The following is a 14,818-nucleotide window of genomic DNA, read 5'->3' as shown; positions in this document are numbered from 1 at the left end:
CCACCTGTGCAAGCCACTCACATCGTAGGTGCTCATGGCCTGAGGGCCAGGCACTGTGCAGGGGGCAGCTGACACTTTACCTCTCTTCTCTGGGACCTAGTGAGTCACCCGTTTTAGAGACCAAGACACCGAGTCTTGGAGAGGAACAAAGGTCACAAAATAGGAAAACAAGGCAGGTCAGAATCCAGGTCTCATTCTTAAATGGCTGCTCTTTGAGGGTGGCCTTTGGGCTCAATTTGGAACGTCCATCTTGCCTATAAACAGTTCAAGCCAACGGCCAGAGGCAGAGACTCTGTCAAGAGCCTCGGGTGCCGTTCTCAACTCCTGCTGGGCAGACCAGTCCTTTGCCTTTCTGGGCCTGGGGTCCCCTCTGTGTGGGCCTGCAAGGGCCAGTTGTAAAGACGTTCTGACCCACCCCACGGGCTGGATGCCCCCACCTCGCCTCATCACTCCTGGTTCTGGGTAACAGGGACCGATGGACGGGGGAGAACAGATACACGTGTACGTATGGTGAGTCCCTCTGCTGCCCACTTGAAACTATCACAGCGTTGTTAATCGGCTATACTCCAATACAAAATAAAGTTTAAAAAAAATAACAAACACCTTTTCAAGGTCCTATCAGCCCATCTGACACAATTCTATTTACTTCTACTTTAAAAAAAAAAAAAAAAAAACGGGCTGACAGAGGCCTGACTTACTGTGTGGCCCTCGCTGCGCTGTGCTTCAGCTTCCCTCCATCTCGGGGGAGTCAGTTAGACGACCCCAGCCTCAGGGAAGCGGGAGAAAGGATCCAATTCAATGGAGGACAAAGATCCGGTTTCTGGGGCAGTTCCAAGGCAGGCAGATAGCATGCAGGTGCCCTGAGCTGGGCAGGCAGTGATCAGGTGGGTGGGGACCCTGCCCTCCCCTCACCACTGTCAAGAGCAACAGCTGGGGAGCTGCCAGGTCTGGTTCTAAGTGCTTCACCCGCCTTGGGTCTTTCCTAATCCTCACAGCCCCCACTTTATACACGAAGAGTGAGGCCCGGTGGGACAGCTGCACTTTCCCCAAGTCACACTGTCTATCCTCTCCGCTAACCACCCTCTCACTTGGGCCAAGTCTCCTCCCCAACACTTCCCAAACTGGACTCTGAGAAGGGCTAAAAATCATGGGGCTCAGGGATAACATTTCATGAAACCTTTAATGAAACTGAGGGAGGGGCACGAACAAAGGGTCTGGGCGCGGGGCACAGGCTCTGGGGCAAGGGAGATGGGCGTGAGATGGGGCAGGGGCTCTCCTCTTTCCCGCAGCAGCCCTCCCCCAATCATCCCACTGACGGGGGAGGGAAACGGGGAGACGGAGCCATAAATACGTCCAGAATTCCAGAGAGGCAGCGAAGGAAGAAAGGGGCGGGGCCGAGAATCTCAGAGAGGGGGCAAGGGCAGGCCCGGGCCGCCTTTGTCAGGGGGTCCTGGCTCCTTGGGTGGCCGCGGGGGCCCCGGAGGGTCCCCTGGCTTGCGGCCATGCTTGCGGAAGTAGCGGTAGCGTTGGACGTAGGCGCGCACCAGGTTGCTCACCTTCACGGGGTTGATCTCCCCACTTTTGCTGTGGCAGATCTGGGGGGCAAGGGGCAGCCGCAGTCACCACCAGCCCCCAGGGCCCCAGGGTGGGAGGCCCACCCTCAGGTCCAGGCCGTCTGAACCTGCCCCGCTGATGCCGGCTGGAGGAAATCCTATCTCCCTCTCACCTTCCAGACTGACCCACCATCCCTGTCTGCCTGTCCGCTCACGTCCACCACGCTGTCTCCCCTCTGCCCACCCCCGCGCATCTGTCTCCTCGGGCCCCACCTTGTGGACGGCCTTCCTCAGGATGTCCTTGTACTCCTCCTTGGTGATGTCCTTTTTCTGATAATACGGCTTGATGGCCAGCTTCACCTCCTCCACCGCCCGCTCCTGTGTGTGCAGCTTCTTCAGATACTGGGAGGTGGTGACAGGGTGGGAAGAGGGACAGCAAAGGCCGGGTGAGTTTCTGCAGAACCCTGCCTCGCTCACCGGCCTGCAGGTTCAGAGTTCCTGACCACCCGGTTACTCCTGGAGGTGAAGTCCTGCTGAGGGTCTGCCCTTGCTGTGGTCACCCCCGCCAGCCAGGCCAGGCCTGGGCCTCAGTGTCACCAGCATTTCCTCCAGGCTGGACCCGGGGCTGGCCCAGGCATCCCTGACCAGGATCCACATGTCCGCTGCCCTTTGGTCTATTAGGGAGACAGACCTGAGCCAGGCGGCTGCTCCCTGCTGCCTCAGAGAGATGGGAGCAGCAAAACCAAGGCCCGGGAGGGCAGGACACCCCACACTTCAGGGTCAGCATCTCCCCGGAGACAAGAATGCCAGCTGTCGGGCAAGCTGCTGGGGGAGGCATGGCCACCCCAGGGCGTCTCCTCAGGCCTCCCTAGCCCCACAGGAGTGGGTTCTAGACATGCGGCCAAGAGAAAGGGGGTGTGGCCCACCTCTGTCTAGATGTGCCGAGACAACAACGGTAGGGAACATACAGGGCAGCCTCGCCGGCGGCACAGGGACCTGCTGCTCGTCACAGAGCCCATACTGTTCCTGTCCTGCAGCCCATGGCACCGGCCACAGACAAGTGTCCATCAAAGCTGTGGCCCATCTCCGTTTATATGGGGTTTATAATACAAGAGTTTGTTCTGCCAGCCTTCTGGCACCGTACGTGGGCTGCAGAAAGGGTGAACAGCGCCATCATCTGGTGACAAGACAATAGTGACCAGCATCCAGACCAAAAAAAAGGCGCACAAGCCGAGACCCAGGAGCCAGCTAGAGGAGCAGAAAAAACCCCTGCTTGCCCTGCATCCTTTCTTCCTCCCTCCGTCCAGCAAGAGATGCTTGATTTTTCATTTGTATACCACCCCATGCCCCGCTTACACAAAAAGACTGGGGTCAGAGAAAGGGAGACAGGTAACCAAGGAGTAGACTGCAGTGGGTATACATATAAATATCAGTGTGTGTTCATATCCATCTCTCTCTATCCCCACCACTATATGAAACTCTTAAAAAACCTGCCTAGCACTCTTTTCCCACCCACTCGTCTAATCAAGGACAAGTTTCCTTCCTTACAATTGAATGACTTCCCTTTTATCTAAGTCCTCATCTGCGGGCATCAGTCCACAGCTCTCCTCAAGCCCCTGCATCTCAGTATCTATCTGTAATCTCAGCAGAACCGTCACCATCAACCCACCTCTCCCAAGCCCAGTTCACCTTGTCTGTGTCCCCACGTCCCTCGGAGCTGCTGCTGCCCTCTCTCTTGTCAGACGCTGCAGCCAGCCCAGTGGGGGTGGGAGGGGTGGAGCCGCAGCCTCCCAAGGGGAGGCTGCCAGGCAGCAGGTAGCTGGAGGGGCCAGGGGGCAGACCCAGGGAGGTGGGCACAGGAGCTGGGGTCACCCCCAGACTTGAGGGTGGCTTCCTGTGGCTGAGGATCTGTGGGGAAAGGTTGGAGGATAAGCAGGAGGGGATGACGGAACCGGTACCCGTTCCCACCCTGATTTCCCAACAGTCCCAGAGGCGACAGGCTCCTCTTCTGGCCAATACCCTGCTCCAGAGCCTGCCAGGAGCTGTAGTCCTCTCCTAACCCGAAGCAGGGGACAGGAAAGGGGGCAGCGGGGACTCCTCCCCAGGAAGCCCACCTGGTTGGTGGCCTGGATCAGCTCCTGGGCCTTTGCTCGGCTCGCCAGATTGGCTTCTTCCATCTTGAAGAGAAGTGCAGTCACTGCAGGAGGTGGGGATCAGGAGTTGATGCGAGAGGAGAGGGTAAGCCTCCCCCAACCACTGCTGCCCCCTCGCTCCCACCCTGGCTGCAGGTCTCCGCTCAGGACCAACCAGGAGGAGGGGGCCTCAGGCACTGAGAGGGCCCGCCCACAGCCTGTGTGTTCTCAGGACTTCAGGTGTGTGGGCGTGGGGCTGGTCCCCAGCCCCCGTGGCCGTTCCCCACGTCTGCAGTGTAGCAGACTCCTGGCATCCCCTAAGGGACCCTGCTCTCTCCATTCTTCCTCCACCAAGCCTATTCCAGGCTGCCTCTACGCAGACCCCAGGACACAGCCCACCCCTCCCGGCTGTGTTGGAGTGGCCCAGCTGCCTGCTGCCCCTGTGACCCTGCTGCTCTCTTCCAGCACACCCAGACGTCATGGAGTCTTCTGGACAGATGTTGACTGGCCCTCGCCCACCTGAGGCCCTCCCGGTCCTGGTCATTATACACCCAGCCCTTCCAAGGTGTCTCCACCGCTGCCTCCAAGCTCATCCCCATATGACCTTCTCCTCCTGGATCCCGTCTGTCTGCCCCCACCTGCCCTAGGTCCCCGGGGGACACTCACAGGCCAGGACGCCGCTGGTAGTGCAGTCCACGCCCGCGGGCAGGTTCCAGGGCATGGGCGGGGGCAGGGTGGGCAGCTGGGAGCCGCGGGGAGCGGGCCCGTCCTCCGCCCCCGAGTCACCAGCTGTGGACCCTGCACTCGGGGCAGCACTCGGCGCGGCTGCCGCCGTGCTGGTGGCTGTGGTGGTGGCCGGCTGCTGCTCCTCCTCCTCCTCCTCCTCCTCCTCCTCTTCCTCCTCCTCCTCCTCCTCTGCCCCAACCCGGACCCCAGCCTCCTCAGCGGCCTCTTCTGGCAGGAAGGAGACCTCAGGTGTCTTGCAGCTGCTGTCCACAGTCTGCGAGTCGGGCGTCAGTGCAGGGGGTGGAGGGGCCACCTTGGGGGGTGGGGTGCTGGGGGCCTTGGCTGCCCGCTCTTCCCCGGACCAGGAGGTCTCCTCGGCCCCCTTGGCTCCCGCGGCCTGGCTGCAGCTATCCGCCTTGGACTTCTTCAGCGTCACCGGGCCACTGCTGCCCCCGCTGCGGATCTTTTTCCTGGTCTTGGATGGCTTGGTCTTTCCCTTGGTCCCCTTGGTTTTCTTGGCCCCAGCCTTGGCCTTGACCTTGGTCTTTTTGGGCTTGGTGCTGCCCTGAGCTGCTTTGGCCACCTCCGCAGGAGCCCGCTCGTCTGGCTTGAGGAAGGGGGAGCGGCTCTCCCGGTCGCGGCTGAACTTGACTCCGATGGAGCCCAGGCCGGCAGAGGAGGCCTCCCTGGCCGGCGTGGTACTGCTGACGCCCTCGCGGATCAGCACCGCCACCTTGGACTGCAGCTTCACCTTCCGGGAAGACGACGAGGACGAGGAGGACGAGGAGCCCGAGCCGCTGCTGACTGGAGGCTTTGGCGGGGGCCCCGAGGAGGGTGCCAACTCCTTGGGGGGCCGGGTCTTCTTGGACGACCTGTCCCTGTCCCTGTCTCTGTCCCTCTCCCGGTCCCCCCCGTCCAGCGCCTTCCGCCGCGATCCCTTCTCCCGGGAGGAGGAGGAGGAGGAGGCAGCCCCCGAGCGCCGCCGGTCCTTCTCGCTGTTCTTGCCGCCCCGCTCCTCGGCGCTCAGCCCCTCCGAGTCGTACAGGACCTCCCGCTTGGGGGATGAGGCCGGGGCCGGGGAGGGGCCTCGGGGGTCAGACTTATCCGGCCGGCCCACGGTGATGGTCCGCTTGATGGCGAAGAGGTCGTGGTCCGTGAGGTCCTGGATGGAGGGCGGAACGGCCCCCCGCCGGCGGCTGTCCCGGTCACTGCCCAGGGAGGTGGAGCCAGAGGGCGGCTGGGCCGGGGGAGGGCCCTTCTCGCTGTCCCCGGAACGCTTCTCGCCCCGAGACCGCGACCGCTTCTTCTTCTTCTTGCTGCCACCGCCATCGCGGTGCTTGCCACGGTGCCGCTCGCGGCGGGAGGACGAGGAAGATGAGGTGGCCGGAGGCGGTGAGTTCGAGCGCCTCCGCCGCCGCCTTTTCTCCCGGGACCGTGACCGGCGGCTGCCCCCGCGGCGCCGGTCGGTGCTCCGCGAGCGGTGGCGGGTGGAACGGGACCGCGAGCGGCGGCGGGTGGACGATGAGGCGTGGGAGCCCGGCTTGCGGTCCCGCGAGCGGTGCTTCTTGGAGTCCCAGGGGGAGGCCGGGGCCGGCGGGGCGGGCTGCGCTCCGGAGGAGGAAGAGGCGGCCTCCTTGGCCTCGCCGCCGCTCCGCTTGCGTTCCCGCCTCGACTTCTTGCGGGTGGGCGGGCCGGTGGGGGCGGCGGGGGCGGGGGCCACGGCCGGAGAGGGCGATCGCTGCCGGTAACGCTCGCGCCGCTGGGTCAGGATCTTGCGCCGCAGGTCCAGGCCGCCCCAGCGCGTGTCGGCGGCTGGCGGCGCGGGGGCCGGCTCCCCCAGGTCCACCTGCAGGGCGCCCTCGCCGTCGGACTCCGCGTGCAGAGACAAGAAGTCGTCCCCCTCGGGGGCCCGGGGTGCGGGCGGCGGGGGCGGGGGCTGGGCCGCAGAGGGGGCCACGGGTGGGGGCCGCGCTGCCCGGCCGCCGGCGCGGAAGAGGGAAACCGCCATTCTGGGCTCCTCCTCGGGCTGGACGATCTCGCCCTCCTCAATCTCCGAGTCGCCCGGAGGCAGCAGAGGGGGCGGGAGGGCAGCTCCGCCAGCTGTCACCACCTCTACGGAGACCTTGCCTTCCCGACAGGCCTCCGCCTCGGTCCCCACTACAAAGACACGCCGGCGGGTGGCTCCGTCGGCCCTGGTGGAGTCGGCCTGGGGCGGTGTGCCAGGGGCTGGAGTCGGCTGCAAGGGCTGGGGGTCGGGGCCCGGGCTCTCGTCACCTGGGAAGTCCTGGCTCAGGCTGTTGTCGTCGTAGATGCCCGCCAGGGTCTCAGAGATGCGGCTGATGCTCTGTGACAGGCCCTCCTCCTCTTCTTCCTCTTCTTCCTCTTCCTCCTCCTCAGGTGAAGGGGTCCCGGCTGATGAGCTGGGGTTGGAGCCTGTGGGCTCGAAGGGGTCGTACTTCTGCTCCGGAGCAGGCGGTGGGGAATAGGCCTCGTCGGTGGGGTGGAAGGGGTCATAGATATCAAACCGGGGTGCAGGAGGAGCTGGGGGTGCTGGGGGTGGTGGAGGGGGAGGCGGGGAAGGGGAGGATGAGGAGGGCGAAGGGGAAGGGGAGGAGGATGCAGAGGAGGGGGCAGGGGGAGGGGCAGGGCCCCCGTCTCCAGTGCCCAAGGTGAGGAGGTGGCGGGCACAGGTGGGTCGAGAAGAGTCAGACTGCGGAGAAACTGCAAAGGAAGAGCGGAGACAGCAGGGGTCAGGGGCCTGTCCCGGTGTGGCAAGGGGCCCGCAGGCGGGCAGCACCCCGTCCGCTGGGCCCCCTCACTCAGCCCTCACTGCTCCAGCAGGCACTGCGCCCAGTGCTTCATGCAGTCAACACGGAGGACGCTCCTAACAGCTCCATGCGGTAGGTACTGTGACCCAGAGCAGCAGGATCTCCCCTGAGGGCTCAGTCAGCGCGGTACAAGTGACCCCTGGAGGCTGCCCTCTGATATCCTGAGAGGCAAGCAGGCCGGCAACCCAAGACCGCCCTGACCAACAAGAGCACTGATATTCCCACAGGAGGCATGTGCCGGGACTGGAGAGCCAGGTTCCAACCTAGCGCCACCTGCAGGGTCAAGCCCCTCTTGTGGGAATCCATCCCTTTGTACAGAAGGCCTATCAGGAGCCTGAGAAGGTGCGAAGTGGCAGAGCCGGTAAGCCCCGACAGGCTGAGTCCCCGTGTGCCCCCGGCCGTCTGATGAGCCCCATCCCCGGGGCAGTATCTGCTCAGGACTCAGACATCAATGACCCGGCCAGGCAGCGGGCTTTCCTCCCTTATTTCCTCTGCCCTCCCAAGATCTTGCTTTTGAAGCACTTCATGGCCTCCACACCACAAGTCATACACATGTAGAGCCAAGTGACCAGGGCTGCCCCCAGGCCAGGTGACGGGGCCAGGGTTCAGACACACACATCAGAGTTCAGAGGCCACTCTCTCAACCACACGTAACAGCCAGGCTCCTGCACCAGAAGGGACCTCAGCAGGGTCACGTGGACCTCGGCAGGGTCATGCGGACAGCGCTGGAGAAGCCCAGGGCTGAGATCGTAGCACCAGGGGCCACTTTCCACCTGGACCCCAGGCCCCAGCCCTCAACCTCAACCTGCCCACAGGCAAGCGACTCAACCCCTGTCTGCCTCAGTTTCCTCATCTATGAAATGGGAGTCTACTCATTCATTCAGCACTTTTTTCTGATCACTGATTAGGAGCAGTTTGGGGTACTGAGAGTACAACGGCACACAGAGATAAAAATCTCTGCTTTCAAGGACTCTCTGGCCAGGAGCTCTGACAACCCTGGCTGTTATTACAACCACCTCAGGCAAAAACCAAGCCTGCAGACTGAAGCAAAGCAAAACATCTGCTTCTTTACAGTTTTGTTTTGTTTTTGCAAAATAGGACTACAGGTGAGTTTCTTTTCTTTTTCTTGCATTCTTAACACATTCCAAATAAAGACCAAAAAACACCTAAGAAAAACAAGCCCATGGGCTTCGATGGTGATCCGGTGGATAAGAATCCGCCTGCCAATGCAGGGGACAGGGGTTTGATGCATGCCATGGGGCAACTAAGCGCATGTGTCACAACTACTAAACCTGTGCTCCGCAACAAGAGAAGCCACCGCAACGAGAAGGCCACGCAGCACCACTAGAAAGTAGCCCCGCTCCCCGAGTGCAGTGATGAAGACCCAGCACAGCAAAAATAAATAAACCATAAAAAAAAAAAAAAAAAAAAAAAGACAACAGATCATAACCTCAGGATCCTACTGAAGACAGCTATTCCAGACCCACCTATGGATATCACTTTGGCCCAGGGGCCAAATCCCGCCCACCATCTGTTTTAGTAAATCAGGTCTGACTGTAAATAAGTAAATAGGTAACAGTGTCCGCCCACTTGTTTACTTATCCCCTATGGCTCCCGATTCTAAAGGAAGAGGGTGGCCACTGGTGACCCAGGCCTGAGGATTCGGGGCTTTCACTGTCCAGGCCTGGGACTCAACCCTCGGCTGGGGAACTGACAGTCCGCAGGCCGAGTGGTGAGGCCTGAATGAATAAACTTTTTAAAATAATAAAAGAAAAGAAAAGACCCCTGAGGGCCTCCAAGAGTCTGATGGGCCCCCAGCACCATGTTCGCTGAGTCTAGTGGATAAGGAAGTCATCCTGCATATGTGAGGGAAAAAAGAGATAAAACCTGACCTGCTTCACAGGATGTGCGAGCCTCTGGCAGAACAGCTGCTCACAGCTGACCCAGTGCCCTACCTTCCTCTCCTCCCCACCGCTCCCGATACGTATGGATACGCAGAAGGGAAGACTAAACCCAGGGTTCTCATCAGCGCCCCAGTGACCAGCAGCAGCAAAACTGGGGAATTAGTCAGAGTCCACCTGCAATGCGGGAGACTCTGGAGACGTGGGTTTGACCCCTGGGTGGGGAAGGTCCCCTGGAAGAGGGCATGACAACCCACTCTAGGATTCTTGCCTGGAGAATCCCATGGACAGAGGAGCCTGGTGGGCTGCAGTTTATAGGATTCCAGAGAGTCAGACACGACTGAAGTGACTGAGCGCACACACACACACACACACACACACACACACACACACCCCTGGGCCAGGCCACTCATGGATTAACGAATCCTCTGTGGTGATTCAGACGCCCAGAGCTGGGACACCCTCTGCTCTACAGTGCTCAGGAGTTCAGCCCGCACTGTGTGCGGGGCTGGGAGCAGACACTCCCTCAGACAGGTGCCCACCTTGGAAGAGAAAAACTCCAGCTTTACACAGAGAAGGCCCCAGACCCAGGACCACCATGAAGCAACTGCTGGTGCCACCTCGAGGAAGAACCTTCCCTCTTTCAGACTTTTCTCCCCCTGGAGTCAGCGCTCCTGAGAAGCCCCCATCCCGGAAAGCTGAATTCCTAACACAGCTACACTGATACACAGAGCCCTGGACACGCGCTCACTGCTCCCAGGCACTAGCTCTCATGTCAGTTTCAGCTTTACTTACATCGACACGTGCGTGCTTACAGCCTTTCCTGAAGTCTAGCAGGAAAGACGTTAAGGTACAGGTTTTGTCTAAATGACACCAACAGCACTACCACTGCTACCAGCGACAGCTAAGGCCTCGATTGACCCCTGCCAGGGCGGCCCTGGCCCCACATACCCGTTTTGCCTGTTCTCCAGGCCCTGAGACGGGGCAGCAGGCTGGGTACCGGCAGAGGGACTGGATCCCTGTCCCCAATTCGGACCTCGGCCACCAGCTCCAGCATGTCCTCGCTTCTGCAAGACAGGGAGGAGGGAGCCTCAGAGGTGTGTCCGACCCCCACGCCAGGGCCTCTCCCAGTCCAGCAGCCCAGATACTCACTCGCCAGGCCGCAGGTCCATGTGGCTAGGAACCCAGGTGTCTGGGGGATCCAGGATGCTCACCAGCCCCGCAAGGAGGCCGTCGGCAGCCATGTCCAACACCTGGAATAGGCCAGGAGGGGCTCCACCCTGTCCCTGCTCATGTGAGGACCACACATCCCATTTCCCCAGGCCCCAACCTCTCAGTAACCCAGACTCCTGAGACGCTAAGAAAACACAAGGATCCAACCAATTCCCTCAACGTGACTGCCTCTAGGACCCAAGGGACCAGGCCCTCAGACTCTTCCACACTGCCCCTGATCACCACCCCAGATCCAGGAGACTGGGTCCCCCAGCCCCATCTCTGGGGTCCAGGCCCCAGTGACCTTCCTGCCCCAGCCCCAGGAATCCAGGTACCTAGCCCTGTCTTCTTACTTACTGTAGCCGTGTCAGTCCCCCCGGATTCCTGGGAACGGGGCTCCGATCGTGGGCTCCGGCAGCGCCTCCATCGAAGGCCATGACACCGAGAGCCATCTGGAGAGACATTGAATGGGGGACTAGAGACAGGGGACTAGAGGCAGAGACCTTACACAGCAGAGAAGAAAGAGACCGCCTCGCTCTTGACAAGGGAACCGAGAACATCTGCCTACTTTCCTGGCCTCCATCCCACCATCTCCCAAGCCGGGTCCCACCAACACTTTTCAGAGGCCCCAACTCTCTCACCCGATTTGTGCCCCCAGCCATCTTTGGGATAAAGTCCAGATAGGTCAGCCTGGCCTCTGAGCTTTGCTGTAACCCAGTCTTCACTAGGCTCTCCTGCCAACACCCTCTGCCCGCCAGCCCCAAAGACCCATAACTCAGTCCAGCGGCCTCTGGGTCGTGTACCTGCTGCCTCTCAGGCTTTCCTCTTAACCAGACAGTGCTCCTACGGCCTTAGAGACCAAGGTCACCTGTCACTTCCTCGCAGAAGCCTTCCTGGACTCCATCTCTCCCCACACTACCCTAGCTGGGCTGCCTTGGGTTACCTCTGTGATGGGACTATGTCTCCCCTCCACCAGACTGTGAGCCCCTCCAAGGCAGCCACGGAGGCCAACCCATCTGGGGCTCCCTGTGCCAGCACCAGCGGGGGCACCTGGGAGACCCGGGGAAATCATGTATGAATGAGAGCAGGAGGAAGAACACAGAGATGGGGCAGGAGTCTCGGAGGAACCAGACACCATCATACCTTTATCATTTGGCAGATCCCCCTGCAGGGAACTCCCCACAGCCTGCTGAATGGCTCGCTGAAGGCAAGGTGAGAGGGAAGAGGGTGGAAACAAAGATGAGTCAGAGATGCATGCCAAAGGTCACAAGCTCTGCTGCTAGGAGACAGCCATTCCAGACACCTCTACAACCAGACTCAAACCCTACAGACAGGCCAAGAGTCCTGGCCCCCAACCCGCCTCCTCCGGGGGTCCAGGAGTCAGGGCCCAGGAATCTGGGCTCCCCGCCCCTCCCTCCCTCGGCCCCAGGCGTCTGACAGCCTCACCAGGATAAAAGCAGGAGGAGAAAGCGTAGGGTCTCTGTCTGGCGGACCGTCGCCCCGATCCTCGCCTGACTCTTCCGTCTTCCCTCGAGACTCATCTTCTTCCTCCATGGTCACCTGGTGGGGGAGCGGGACAGAGTCTGGAGTGGAGGCCAGTGGGCAGCGCATGGTGGTGTCAGGTGGCGGAAGGAGACGACGGACGTGGAGGCCTCAGTGGCCTCCAGCACTGCATCTGCTTCAGCATCCATCCTCCCCCAACCCCCACCTCATCCCTGGCCAGCGCTAAGCTCCAGGCCCAGTGCAGACCCTGGAGGGGCTTGGGCAACTCTTTCTGACTTTCAGATACCCCCTCTGTCAAAGGGCAGCCTTCCCAGTATATGTCCACATCCCACTCCCCAGTTCCCAGAGCTTCCCCCACAACCAAACTTTAAGACCCCACAGGAGCCGAGACTTTTTTCTGGCCAGTTGTGATGTCAAATACTGCGTCCGGAAGTCTCAGAAACCCACCTTTCCCAAACTGAGATACGTGCCAGTGTGCTCGCGTGCGCCTCAAATGCCACGCCACTTCCTCAAGCATCGATTTTCCTCAATGGTGAGGGACCCGACAGAATGTATTTAAACACAGAAGATGGAACTAGGATACAATGATCTACAAAACCAGTGTGCCATCTTGAAGATGAAAACACGCATTTCAGGAATGCTGTCCACCAGACACCACAGGAAGCAACCTCCGATCACCTAGCTGCCCCCTTGTATGGAAGTGTGGCTAAAGCCTTTGCGTTGTCACAGAAATTCTTAGGTAACACGCAGAGATTGAAAGATCACTCTTCAGATTGATTGAGGGAGGGGCGGGGCTTGATTAGGGCTTCAGAAAAAGTATTTCACTGTACGTTTCCCTGCAACCATCAAATCTCCTACTCTGAAAACAGCATCCAGTCCCACAGCTCCTAGAAAGCTTCAAAACCCCTAACCCCCAACTCCATCCACTTAACTCCAAGTGGGTCCAATAGGAAACTCTTCTCAAGAGAAAGGAGACTGCCTCCTGACACAAGAGTTAACAGCCCAAGCCCTCTATACAGAGTAACAATAATTATCATTAGCCTTTAATACCCAGGTTTCCCTTACTGTGGTCTCCCCCACACCGCTAGTTGCATACCTGCAAAACAAAGAAACCTCGGTCCTGGTTGGCCTCATCCCAGATTTTCAAAAAGCTCTTGTGCCGCCTCCCAGCTCTCTAAGAGCTTGCACCTCCTTCCCTAACTCCAATAGACACCTCTCATCCTGATCAGGCCCCCACCCCCACCCCCCGGACAGTTCCCGACCCTGGAGCTGCTCTCGGGCACCTCTGGGGGGAAGCACATACTTTGTATGGTAGGGCAGTGTCTTAAGAGGTAAGAGATGCTCAATCAAGAAGTGTTGACTACAGACCTACATAGCCTCAAACCCTCTGTGGTATACAGATCCTCCCTTGTGTATTTAGATATGCCTCAGGCTTTGCAGACACACCCTGGGCTCCTTACATCTTTTAAGACCAGAGAAGCCTCTGCAAACACTGCTTGGTCACTCTAGATCAGTTTCCCAAACTTGGTAGCAATTGAGTGCTTCACAAATAGCTTGTCATCAAAGCAAACTGAACACACAAGGTTCTTCACCATACAGCACAAGTAAATGGAAATATTATTAATGGGACTTGAGTACTACATTCATATGACGGTGTACCCTGGGTCTCAATGAAAAATGTATTTCCCACTGTAGATCAAGGTCAAAAGAGTTTGAGAAGCACTGCAATAGATGGGTCTAGATGATCCTATGGACTTTCCCAGACCAATGTGGACTAATTTTAACTCTCTCTGTAGCCCCAGGGCCATGCAGAATTTTTCAACATTTTGCATTTCAATTACTTTCGAAAGGGCAAGTACAACACAGCCCAGCAAACTTTCCAAATCTCTTCATTGTCTTATTTTCCATGCAATTATCGGGTCCCCAAAGACATTCAAATTTGCTCCAGACATAGAGACGGCACTCCTGCAGTCACACTCAAAGCCACCTAGATGGTTCCAGGTCTTTCTAACTGCCCCAAGCCTTCTGTCACCCAGACTAGACACTCCTCAGACAGCTGGAAACCCATCCACGCCTCTCTGAGAACATCTCAGGATTTGTCTCCTTCCCTTAGTGGGTACATCCGGCTCCTCTGGGTGACTATAAAAGACTTCCCAGTCCTGAAACAGTTCTTCAGAGCCCACCTAAATGGCTCCTACCCATGTAGGTGAGCCGCATCCTTAGGTCAGCCCGTGCACACACTTCCCAGCGCTAACAGACATAGCCCAGGCGCTATAGTTGGCTCTGCAGATACTCTCCAGCTCTTGCAGATCTCTTTAACCCCTGGGACATATCTCAAGATCTCAAGATGGCCCCAGAACCCTCTAAACAGACCCTAGCCTCCGGTCAGCTCATAAAGACGCTCAACAGTGCCCACAGAAATGACCCAAGGCAGCTATATGATGGAAGGCAGGCTTCAGTCTCAGGCCAGGCCCTGTGGACGCCCCCAGTCCTCTCGGGGACGCCCCGTGGATGCCCCCCGGCACCACAGACGCGTCCCGGGGCCTTCAGAAGGCCCCTCTCTGGGCGCCAGCTTCTGCCACCGCTACCGGGCCCGAGGCCACCCAGCCAAGCCCTCCAGGCCCTGCGGCGTGCCGGGAGGACCCCTGGACAACTAGCGACCCGACTCCGCCCCGCCCACCCCAATAGGCCCGAGCCCCGCTGCCCGGACCTCAGCCGCCATCTTACCCCGCCGCTCGGGCTGCGGCTCCGGCCCCGGCGCGGGGCGGGGCGGGCTGGGGCGGGGCTCGCGAGCAGAGGGAGGGGAGGGGTGGAGCTAAAACGCCGCCGAGCTTGCCGGGACTTCAAGTACCGAGCACGGTGCGGCGAAGGCTGGTGAGAAGGCTCCGGACTCAGTTTCCCGGCAGCCAACGGGACACATGGGCAGGGTGCGCGCGATGCACGCCGGGAGGCGTAGTCTGCGC

At 59.6% G+C, this 14,818-nt stretch overlaps 1 protein-coding gene across 3 annotated transcripts; it reads right to left on the bottom strand.

Moving 5' to 3' along the window:
• Nucleotides 1–1,161: 1,161 nt before the first annotated feature.
• SCAF1 (SR-related CTD associated factor 1) lies at nucleotides 1,162–14,668 on the bottom strand. 3 transcript variants are annotated; one of them, XM_061389038.1, is made up of 11 exons: nucleotides 14,583–14,668; nucleotides 11,799–11,912; nucleotides 11,496–11,553; nucleotides 10,710–10,804; nucleotides 10,293–10,393; nucleotides 10,092–10,207; nucleotides 4,352–7,132; nucleotides 3,668–3,750; nucleotides 3,243–3,461; nucleotides 1,827–1,955; nucleotides 1,162–1,595 (listed from the first exon to the last, which is right to left on the bottom strand). In XM_061389038.1, exons 2-11 carry the CDS (start codon nucleotides 11,904–11,906, stop codon nucleotides 1,404–1,406), a joined length of 3,882 nt encoding a protein of 1,293 aa, XP_061245022.1. In that variant the 5' UTR covers nucleotides 11,907–11,912; nucleotides 14,583–14,668; the 3' UTR covers nucleotides 1,162–1,403. The 3 variants fall into 3 exon arrangements, with proteins under 3 accessions (XP_061245022.1, XP_061245021.1, XP_061245023.1); XM_061389037.1 differs by having other exon boundaries at nucleotides 14,566–14,583; XM_061389039.1 differs by lacking the exon at nucleotides 14,583–14,668 and adding an exon at nucleotides 12,303–14,526.
• Nucleotides 14,669–14,818: the final 150 nt, after the last annotated feature.

Source organism: Bos javanicus, chromosome 18 (genome assembly GCF_032452875.1).
Source record: "Bos javanicus breed banteng chromosome 18, ARS-OSU_banteng_1.0, whole genome shotgun sequence".
Classification (NCBI taxonomy): Eukaryota; Metazoa; Chordata; class Mammalia; order Artiodactyla; family Bovidae; genus Bos; species Bos javanicus.
Note: the sequence above shows the minus strand (reverse complement) of the source record. Positions and strands in the feature narration are given on the sequence as shown.